Raw genomic sequence first — 11,258 nt, 5'->3', positions numbered from 1 at the left:
AACGGACACAGAATTGGAGGCAGAGAGCACGGGGTCAGGAGCTTTAAGTGAACTGAAGTTCCTGTACCTAGAAGCCCTTTTGATGTTCAGGGTCATGGCAGCCCTTTTCTCATCGTCTTTGTAGGTGCAGGTTAAGTATATGTGTGCATTTTTTGGACACTTAGTTGGCATGCAAATATTTCTCTGGGGGCTTAGAAAATGCCAGAAGGATGATTCATTTTATGTTGAAGGTGTGCTTAGTGACTGTATAAATGATTCCTGATGATATTTGGGTCTTTGCTAATTTTAAACCAGAAAGCAGCTTTCCCCGTGGGTCTTCAGGTATACCTTTTATTTTAATCAAATATTGCTGCACGGATATTAGGTTTTGATTGTGACATGCTTCTCTATCTGGATGTTATCCACGATGGCAGGCTAGGTTCTTCCTCTGGCTTTATGGGCCAACCTGGACAATGCAGGTGCATCAACACGGGATGCATAAAGATGCAGATCCTAAGGTCTTCTTCAGTTTTCTTAAGTGTGGGCCTGGTTGTGAGTCGTGTTTGACATGATCAGGTATTTAATGCTCAGGGAAACGTGCCCTGGGCTCCTGGGATTCCTGCCCCATGTGCTTCTGGTGTTTATGCACCTTGTGTATAGGTCCCTCATTCTTCAGCCAGAGCTGCATTTGCTCTTAGCCTGAATGGAGGTTGCTTTGGAAGCATTTGCTTAAAAACACCAAAGCTATAGCTACTCTTTTGGAATTTTTGTAAGTTTTTATAGCATCTTTTGATCTTAAAATCTTCCTCAACGTGCTTCAGAGGGAATGTACTAATTCAAATGACAAGCTACAGTGGTAGAGCTTCAGTGATACTAATAGATGTTTTAACTCTGTGGAAACCTGGTGCATTCACATGGGATCATACCGGTTGTTCTCTGCAGCACTGAACACTGGTGAGAAAAAGGACTAGACTTGTAGAGGCTTGGCTTGAGGTGGGGGTGAAACTTGGCTCCTTCCCATTTGTTATATCTAGGAGACTAATAGGAGACTAATGGGTGTTTGTAAAGTCTTTGTAACACCAGAGCCCAGGACTTGGTTGCTGCTTTTCTCCCACCGAGCCGTGTTTATCATAATGAAAAGTTACATGCTGCAAATAAAGGAAAACAAGTTGCATCACCTCCTGGTATGTGGCCTGTGTGTTAAGGGCAAGTTAGGCACCTGCTTTTGTTTTCTGTGACACAGCTGGTCAGGGAAGTGGCAGCTTAGTATCTGGGTAAGTTACTCATTTGCATTTATTCATAATTCCTGGGATATAAATTAAACATAAATATCTGCATGGTTGAAGGAAGTAAGCAGGCCGCGGGTTTCAGCTGTGCTGTAAGGACTGGCTGTTCTGAGCTTGGAAGAGACACTGTAACCACCCAGGTTACTCGCCTGGAATAAACAGCTTCCTTAGGAATCCTCTGACAGGCAGGTGCTTAAAGCCTTTATTCCTTTGAAGTAAAAGAGAGGTAGAGTGGTGTGTGTGTGTGTGTGTGTGTGTATGTGTGTGTGTGTGTGGTTTTAAGCATGTGATTCAATTTTTGAAGATCGGTGATAGGGATTTCCTATATCTTTAGCCTACAATTTACTTACTGGAGTAAGCCAAAGATAGCATTAGATTCTGCTATCATTTCAATTTAGATACTGAGGAAAAGAGCACTTTAGTCAGCAAATAAATTCTAGGGTGGCCCGAAATTAACAACGGTTGGCAAAATACACGTGCATGTATAGTCCATACACACACGCGCGCGCGTATGTGTGTGTGTGTGTGTGTATGTGTGTATTTTTGATTTAGATAAGGCAATGTTTACATCTCGAAATCCCTATTTGCAGATGCCGCATTAGCAGATACATAAGAATGGTCCTGGTGATCCACTACCAAATTAAAAAAAAAAAAAAAGGAGAGGGACAGATAGCTCCTTTGTTCTTGCAACTGGTTTTCCAAGAATTGATATAAAGCAGGAAGAACAGAAAAACAGTACTCATGAGTATGCTAAAAAATATTCTTCATTTTATGTGCCTAAACCCTCATTTTGGAAGCTGTCCAGAGCAAGAAAGACGGGTGGTGATTGTGGTCGGACGCTATTCTGTGTTTTCTCTAAAGCTTGCTGATCAATATATGGTAATGTGTCTACTAGGCCACCTTTAGGATTCTGTCCTGGTAGAGCTGTCTGGTTGGAAATGATCTGTAACTTTAAATAGGGATCCTATCATTGGAGAGGTTGCCTAAGCCTGTGACTTTAATGTTACTACATTTGCTACTTATTGTATATTGCAGGGAGACCGGATCTTACCAAAGGAATTCTTAATGGAATTAATTAGCAGGTATTTGTTTTACGCATGGCTTTATGTTGCACAGGGCATTACAGCTGGTGCCTCTCCTGGCGTTACGAGAGCTGGCGGCCTGGCATTTGAAGTGGCCCGCAGTGAATCAGCTGGACAGGGACAGGGAGCTGGGAGAATGAGACCTTGCTCCTCCTGGCTTATGCTGACGTACAGTTCTCAAGGACTTCAATGTCCTGAAAGTCGGCAGTCAGGTTTTCCAAGATGAACCTGCTTTCAAGCAGTGATTTTTTTTTTTTTAAACAGTGTATCGTTCAAATAGCTCAACAGTATGGCCATGAATGCCTCTCCTTATAGGTAGTTGTCTCTGACTGGGTACAGGAATGGCCATCCATGATTCAGAACAGGAGGCAGCAGAGCTAACCGCAAAACAGTTCTGTTTTCTTTGTCCAAAAGGGTCGCTACTTTGTTCTGCTGTTTCACACATGGGGAGCACCCCTCAGTGGTTTGGTTTTGTTTTCCAGGAGTGGAAACAAAATGTCCGTCAGTGTGCATGAGAACCGCAAGTCCAGGGCCAGCAGCGGCTCCATCAACATCTACCTGTTCCACAAGTCGTCCTACGCCGACAGCGTCCTCACGCACCTGAACCTTCTTCGGCAGCAGCGCCTCTTCACCGATGTCCTTCTCCATGCGGGGAATCGGACCTTCCCCTGCCACCGGGCGGTGCTGGCTGCCTGCAGCCGCTACTTTGAAGCCATGTTCAGTGGCGGCCTGAAGGAGAGCCAGGACAGTGAGGTCAACTTCGACAACTCCATCCACCCGGAAGTCTTGGAGCTGCTTCTCGACTACGCGTACTCCTCCCGGGTCATCATCAATGAAGAAAACGCAGAATCGCTCCTGGAAGCTGGCGACATGCTGGAGTTTCAAGACATCCGGGATGCCTGTGCTGAGTTCCTGGAAAAGAACCTGCATCCCACCAACTGCCTGGGCATGCTGCTGCTGTCCGACGCGCACCAGTGCACCAAGCTCTACGAGCTCTCCTGGAGAATGTGTCTCAGCAATTTCCAAACCATCCGGAAGAACGAAGACTTCCTCCAGCTGCCCCAGGACATGGTCGTGCAGCTCTTGTCCAGCGAAGAGCTGGAGACGGAAGATGAAAGGCTCGTGTACGAGTCTGCAATCAACTGGATCAGCTACGACCTGAAGAAGCGCTACTGCTACCTCCCAGAGCTGCTGCAGACGGTGAGGCTGGCTCTCCTGCCGGCCATCTATCTCATGGAGAACGTGGCCATGGAGGAGCTCATCACCAAGCAGAGGAAGAGCAAGGAGATTGTGGAGGAGGCCATCAGGTGCAAGCTGAAGATCCTGCAGAACGATGGCGTGGTGACCAGCCTCTGCGCCCGGCCTCGGAAGACTGGCCATGCCCTCTTCCTCTTGGGAGGGCAGACTTTCATGTGTGACAAGCTGTACCTCGTCGACCAGAAGGCCAAAGAGATCATTCCTAAGGCCGACATCCCCAGCCCAAGAAAAGAGTTCAGTGCGTGCGCCATTGGCTGCAAAGTGTACATTACTGGGGGCCGGGGCTCTGAAAACGGAGTCTCGAAAGATGTCTGGGTTTATGACACCCTGCATGAGGAGTGGTCCAAAGCCGCCCCCATGCTGGTAGCCAGGTTTGGCCACGGCTCTGCCGAACTGAAGCACTGCTTATATGTGGTCGGGGGGCACACAGCCGCCACCGGCTGCCTCCCAGCCTCCCCCTCAGTCTCTCTGAAGCAAGTGGAACATTATGACCCCACGACCAACAAATGGACCATGGTGGCCCCACTCCGAGAAGGCGTCAGCAATGCAGCAGTAGTGAGCGCTAAGCTCAAGCTGTTTGCTTTCGGAGGTACCAGCGTCAGTCATGACAAGCTCCCCAAGGTCCAGTGTTACGATCAATGTGAAAACAGGTGGACGGTGCCGGCCACCTGTCCCCAGCCCTGGCGTTACACGGCAGCAGCTGTGCTGGGTAACCAGATTTTTATTATGGGGGGAGATACAGAGTTCTCCGCCTGCTCTGCTTATAAATTCAACAGTGAGACTTACCAGTGGACCAAGGTGGGAGACGTGACAGCAAAACGCATGAGCTGTCACGCTGTGGCCTCCGGAAACAAACTCTACGTGGTGGGAGGGTACTTTGGCATTCAGCGATGCAAAACTTTGGACTGCTACGATCCAACGCTGGATGTGTGGAACAGCATAACCACAGTCCCATACTCCCTGATCCCGACTGCGTTTGTCAGCACCTGGAAGCACCTGCCTTCTTAAGCGCAGTGCATCTTACAGAAAGTGAGCACGGGGTAAGCCAGTTCAGTTGTAAGTATGCGTATAATTAAGCGAGCTGGCAAGTTTGCATGTGGAGTGAAGCATGGTCCATATAGCCTATCCTATAGAAGTACTCCAAAAACTATAAAAATAGAAGGACTTGTATCCCACAACTTAGACACTTGTATTGGCCACAGCTAACATACGTAAGCCAGTGGTTCTCAGCCTTTACTGCACCTCAGCATCTCCCAAAGGGCTTTGCAAAAGCTGCCCAACGTAGAGACTTGGCTTCATGTGATCTGAGTGGAGCCCGGGGATCAGCATTTTAGAAAGTTTCCGGTGATTCCAATGTGCACCAGGTTGAGAAACCCTGACCTATGTTTATGATGGCAACTCGTATCGGGGGAGCCCTCGCTGTGTGTCTGGAGCTGGGCTGTGTTCACATGGATCGTTTCATTTAATCCTCAAAGCAACCTTGTGAGATATTATTACTAGAGCCCTTCATAGATGAAAACACCTCATGCACAGAGGTTAAGTCATCGAGTCCAAGGTCATAGAGCTTAGTAGGCGCGAGACTTGGTCCAGAAACGCACCCAGGCAGCCTGACTGCAGAGCGTATGCGCTCGAGCATCATGCTGAACTGCCGCTTCATACACTTGACTCCATATCGGTGGCACCCCAGGAGATACTTGTTGATAGAAGTTTTACTTCCTCAAACCCTTTTCTGGAATGAAATATGGTTTAAGAAAAATGCAATGCTTAAATTCATTCTTAGTTCCAAAAGTATTTATTAGGCTATTTAATTTTTTCTCAAATTTGTTAACTCTGGAGGGAAATTTAGGTCTGCCCCTGTAAAAGGCTGCACCTGCATTGTGTGCGCTGGTCTGACGTGTGGACACTCGGAGCCATCTAAACTGCTCTTGCAGCAGCCTTTCAGAGTTAATCAGACAGGCTGACCCTATTGTCAGCGCCAAAAAAGTTGTGTTTCTGTGTCATATATCTGAGTACATAATGGTTGTCTTGTGTACTTAGGAGTATATAATACTCTTGGCTCAAATAATTAACAGGCCTACACAGTTCCGTGTTCGCAAGCTAATGGCCGTGTTGCTGCTGTTAGGCAGCCTTAGGATCAGCCCCAGGAACGACTTCGGCAGGTCTACGGGCAGCACAGAGCACACAGTGTGTTGATTTGTTTTGGCGATTCATGGGCTCATTCATTACAATTACTAATAATAGAATAAAATTAAAACTCTGCTTTGGCGGGACTACAACAGAGAACTAACTCCTTACTTGGAAACTTTTGGCTCTGTTTTCTCTAGCAGGTTTCACACCTTTGAAGGGAACTTTCAAAAGGAAAAAAAAAGAAGCTAGGGGTCGTGGCAAGCTAAGCAAAGTGGGGTTTTGACTCATTTGTCTTTTCTTTCCTCATCTCTCACCGCTCTTTTAAAAACACCATGAAAACTGGCCTCGCTTTCACACTTAATCTTTCTATTTATTTCATTTCTGCAGTCATCTCCTCCAGCCTATTCCAGCTAGTAGAGTTCTTAGCAATGTAATGTTTCCTCGGAATGAAACTCCTTCAGAGGCGCAGGCACAGTCAGGAGCCGCTCTGGGGAGCGACTTGGCCCACAGCGTCCCACACCAAACTGGTTTTTGCAGCCGTGCTGGCATCTCAGTAATCCTGAATAAACAAATGCTCTGAAAGTGGTTATTTCATTTGTGATACGAACGCATGACTCACCTCTAAAGCTGGTTTTAAGAACCTCCGAGGGTAAAGCATCAATTAACAGCACACTAAGTTGGGTGTTAGTCCAGAACCGATTCTGTTTGCACAGGGGAGCCATAAAAATTGCCAGCGGTGGCGGTGCTTCAAAATGGTAACTGGTGGAATGGTTGGCACCCTTGGAGCAAGGTAAGGAAGCTGAGGCAGAAAGAGATCACATGTGCATTCTGGTTCTGGTTCTCTCCGCTGGAGTCTGGACCTTACTGGATTTGGCCCCTTTGTCAAATGAGTGGTTTGCATTATACTTCCCCTAAGATCTGTTCCCAGTCCAGGCTTGGGTAAATTGCTAAACGGGGTGGGGGACCCGAAAATACCTAGCCCAGTGCCTGGCATATACTCAGTGTCCACGTCAATAGTCTTAGGTTTCTTTCCTCCCATCCATTTAGACCTCAGCTGGCAATGGAATTAGCTTGGTGTGTGGTGGGAAAATGAGGTGTCTTTGACTATTATACTCCTGTTCTCTTTAGACTTCATTTTTGGTGCCTCGTTTTTCTCAGCCCAGAGTATGCAGACGCTTGAATCCATCCTATGCAGACGCTTGAATCCATCCTGTCCCGAACATTCGAACCCTGCCACACACTTCTGGTCCCAAAGAAACGGAGCAAATAGAGTGCTAGGTTCTAGGTGAAATAACATCATCTTCACCCTTGGTGCTACCAGCCAGAGTCCAGCATATAACAACGAAATGTGACAGCGCCAGGGTCACCTTTGGGCCTGATCAGAGCCACCCCTGCAGCTTCCCACAGGGAGGGCGTTGGTTTAAATTGCTAAAGGTTACTGCACGCAGACAGTGTTAAACCACTTAAGTGAGAAGAGGTGCTGTGTAGGTACCAGTCCTAAGCCGCAAAAACTTCCGGACATTTCTTTGCTCTCCAAATGGGGGTGTTAAAGGAATGAATACAGTGCTAACAGAAAGTTTGCCCTGGTCTGAAAGCTCATCCATCAAGGAGATTTTTAACTGACTCCTGCTGCTCTGACAGCGAGTGGGATGGACAAAGAGGAAATTACTTTTGATTAGCCTGCATTTTCATGGTGCTGTGTGGCCCCAACCTCAGAGCATTTAGATTTTGCTTTGTTTTGTTTCTTCCCTTTTTAGAGTTTTCCTTTTCTTTTGGTAGTTCCTCCCCCCCCTCCTCCCCCCACCCCCGTGCTCCCTCAGTAGGCAACATCTTGAAATTTTATATTATTTCAAGATACATTCTTTTGGCCTGATGTTGATATATAGATTATAAGGAGGTGGGGGTAGGAGCATGACACCTTAGTCTAAAGAATGCCTTGAAAGCTTGAATCACTGTTATGAAACTGCCTAAAGAAACAGCTAAAGAGATGAATCAGAGCCCTAAACACACAAAAGCAAGAAGAATTTAATGCAAGTAATGAGTGGCCCCTCCTGAGTTCCCTTTGTCAATAGAGTGATAGCAGTCGGGATGCAGATTCCTACCAGGGCTGGAAATGGGCTTCATGAGGGTGAGCCTGTGAAAGACGCACCACTTGTAAAATTCCCCTGTATCAAATTAGACATGAATGAATGGGGAGGGTGGGTGGTGCGAGGAAACGCCAGCTCCCATGAAAGTGCAGGCTTCCTGGTTGTGGCACCTTGATTGTATTCACACTTGACGTTGGTAGATTCCATAGGTGATAACACTGCATACCAGAGCTGGTGCCTCCCAAGTGTGGACTGATGCATTTTGAGAATAAACGCCAGCCTTGGGCTATTGAAGCCAGGGATGTTGTCATACGAAAAGAAGCGAGACTGATTTCTGCCATAATGAATAGCAGAGATGCATTTAAATGAGAGGATTAATACGTCTGCCGTCTATATGGTGAATAAATTGAATTTGGAATCCTTTTCGGTAATGGGCAAAGGAGAGTTTGCACAGGAATCTTTGACCCTCTGGCGATTGCTGCACGGTGGCTCTGTTTTGCCACGGAGAGGAATTGCAGGTGTTGGAAGCAGAAGATGGCAACGGATAGCAGCACCTGGACATATAGGTTTGAATTTGAATATACATGTTTAGGACAGAAGTGAGGGCCCTTCTTTGGACACCATTGTGTCCGTCGGGCCAGCCATCTGCATGCATGCATGCATGTGTGTGTGCATTTATGACAAGCACCTCACATATCTTTGCACAGTTCCTACTGAACATGTAATTAAGACCTTTAGAAGCAATATTGGCCAGCTCTGTCCTGAGTTTTAATTTAATTAATTTTTTTTTTTTTTTTTAGATTTTGAGGTGACTAACAAAAATCTTTTCCCTCTGTTTTAGCTCAAGAAATGATTTCTGTTTTGGAGAGGCCAACTTTAATGAAGAGAAAGAAAAAGAAAAAAAAAAAGGAAAAGAAGTTGCTACAAGACCTGGATTGTACGATTGGCTGCACCTTGTAAATGCTCTAACTGGACATGAAGGAGGGGGTGGGGGAGGGGTGGGATTTTCAGTGCAAGTAGCACATGGTTTAAATATGAATGAATGAACCTGTGATCTAGTCCTTGTCTTGTAATTGTGGATTAATGTCAGCATTAATCAGCCCCTCAAAGGGAGAGAAAAGCCGGGGCCTTTCCGTGCTGTACCATATTCAGCGTCTGATTTCCATGGGCTCCACCATTTATGTGTAAAATTTGAAATGGTTGTCACCTCTCTCTGAGGAGCAAGCTTGAAGCCTCCTCGCCAGCTGCTGCTGGAGATGGAAAGCCGGCTGGAGGGCCGGGAGGGAAGCTGGCGCTGGCTGCAGAGAGGAGCCCTGGGCTCGGCCAGCCTCCGAGGGGCTGTGCTCCCCGGGAAGGTTCCGAACAATGGGGGCGTTGTTGGTAGGTGTTGGTAGACGATCTCTTCTATTTATAAGTGACTTTAAACCTTCCCCGGGCTGGTAAGAAGTGTGTTCTAGATTTAGCTATTTATTGTGTGATGCCTGCATGCTGAAACAGTGCTTACAGTTGTGTTCACGTGTGTGGACGTGTGTGATGGTTGTATGTTTTGCACAATTTTCGTGGCTGTTGTGATGTGCTCTGCTGCACAAAAAGGAAAACTTTGGAGTTACAGTTTGCAATATAACTGGAGGGTGGGATGGGAAGGGGAGGGGTTTTGTAAATGTCAAGACAGGGAAGGATTACAAAACAGAAACTTAAATTACACCCCAGAGGTAGGGAAGGCATGGAGGTCACATTTCTTAGACTCGCCAACTTTTCATGGGGCCTCATGGGCTCTGGGCATGCTGATGGCTCCTGGGGCGATGGAAGGTTTCTTTCCACCCCCTCTCTTCCCACCTGCGTCACCTCTTTCAGTCTTGGCTACTGAAATTTGGAAAGGACCAAATCGCTTCGCAGGTTTTTTGTGTGTGTGTGTTTTTTTTCCCCTTTGTGTAATATCCTGAAATCCTGGAAAATTCTATGGAATAGTTCTGTATATAGGGCACAGGTAAAGACATAGTCCAAAGTTTATATATTTATTTATTTATTACCCTGCGAGAAGGCCTTGCCATCACCACAGTTAACGGGGGAAACACTGCATTATCACCGACGTAAGTTAATTCAGTCCCCCGATTTGCTGGACCTGGATTCGTTGTTATTCTTGCTGAACAATTCAGCGAGGGTGACAAGTTCTCCAAGACAAGTGTGAACATTGGTACAGTGTATGCCCTAGTGCTCACCTGCAGGTAAGTCTCTGAAAGAACTCTTTGGTGCACAAAAGTGACACATTTGGTTACAAAACACCACACGATTGTGAGCAGCAGCCGCTGTTGAGGTTTTCCGGGATAGTTGGGAATTGGTTGTGAATACATTCTTTGCTAGTTTGTGAGCTTGTTTACTAAACCAAACATGTGCTGTGATAGGTGTTAGTATTAGACTCAAAGAGGCACTTCCTCAGAGGTGTCTGGGGAAGGCCGGAGTTTGTAACTCTGGCACTGCTTTCACTGATGTTTCTCACATTACTGTACTTAAGAAATAAGGTTTAAGACTGATAACAACCCTTTACATTGTGAGTGTGTTTGCATTGTCTAATGACAGATAAATCCTTAACATTTCTCTGCACCTGAAAACTTTAGACTAATTGTACATGTCCGTCCATGCCATGAGTACGTGGGCTATAGTTGGACCAAAATAAATGAGCCGTTGGAATAAAAGCATCACAGTACTTTCCGGCAGGCGGTCTTTCGCTCCTAGATGTGTTGTAAGCAATGCAAATGTCTAATTGTACAATGGCGGCATGCATAGTTCGGTGGCGTTATACTGTATTGTAGCAGTTACAGCTCTGTAGTTTATGATGCAAATAGGCTGAGATGTGTGTCGCTGCATGGCTTCTGAAAGCAGGATGAATTTTCTACAGCTGTTTCAGAGTTGTGGTCTGTCCTTGAATCCTCTATTAATTACTGTGTGTGAGCCAGAGGGAGCCGTGGTCGGGGTGGGCCCCCAGCCCGCAGGGAACTTTCTGGACTCCTGCTCTTTGGATTGATGTGCGCATTGGGCTCACTACTTGACCATTCTCGCCCTGTGAAGCGTCCCACACTTTGAAGCAAATACAATTCACAGCACAGTGCACACAAAAACCTTGGCATAAGACAGAGAAGGTTCTTCTCATTCTGTGGACGGGTTGCTGTGGAAACGGATAACAAAGGGCAGCCTTCCACTTCTGGTATAATTGTGTAGCCCCCTTTTCTCTGGGCCTGACACCTGTCTGAATAAGAGTGATTAGAGCTGAATAATATCCCTCTCGCGGCTATTGAGTATGTGGTTCACGTACAAAACTCTGTGTAAGTTGAAGAAGTGAAGTGTTCATGTTCATATGTACTTGTTTCTTGCTACTACATTTTTGAGGTTTTGTAAAACTGTTATTTTTTTTTCACAATGTGAAACTGAAGGTCAAATAAATT

At 46.3% G+C, this 11,258-nt stretch overlaps 1 protein-coding gene across 4 annotated transcripts in view; it reads left to right on the top strand.

Annotated features, from left to right (window-relative positions):
* ENC1 (ectodermal-neural cortex 1) overlaps positions 1–10,390 on the top strand; it is an 11,343-nt gene extending 953 nt beyond the window's left edge. For 2 of the 4 annotated variants that reach the window (XM_006775439.1, XM_006775440.2), the window contains exons 2-3: positions 2,830–4,644; positions 8,660–10,390. In XM_006775439.1, coding sequence (XP_006775502.1) covers positions 2,843–4,612 — 1,770 coding nt within the window. In that variant the 5' untranslated portion in view covers positions 2,830–2,842 and the 3' untranslated portion in view covers positions 4,613–4,644; positions 8,660–10,390. Of the gene's footprint in view, positions 1–881; positions 1,254–2,281; positions 2,348–2,829; positions 4,645–8,659 lie in introns of those variants that run through there. The other 2 variants (XM_006775441.2, XM_006775438.2) reach the window with 2 other exon arrangements.
* The last annotated feature ends 868 nt before the right edge of the window (positions 10,391–11,258 follow it).

Source organism: Myotis davidii, unplaced genomic scaffold (assembly GCF_000327345.1).
Source record: "Myotis davidii unplaced genomic scaffold, ASM32734v1 scaffold44, whole genome shotgun sequence".
Lineage (NCBI taxonomy): Eukaryota > Metazoa > Chordata > Mammalia > Chiroptera > Vespertilionidae > Myotis > Myotis davidii.
The sequence above is the reverse complement of the archived record's forward strand: the minus strand, read 5'-3'. Positions and strand labels throughout refer to the sequence as shown.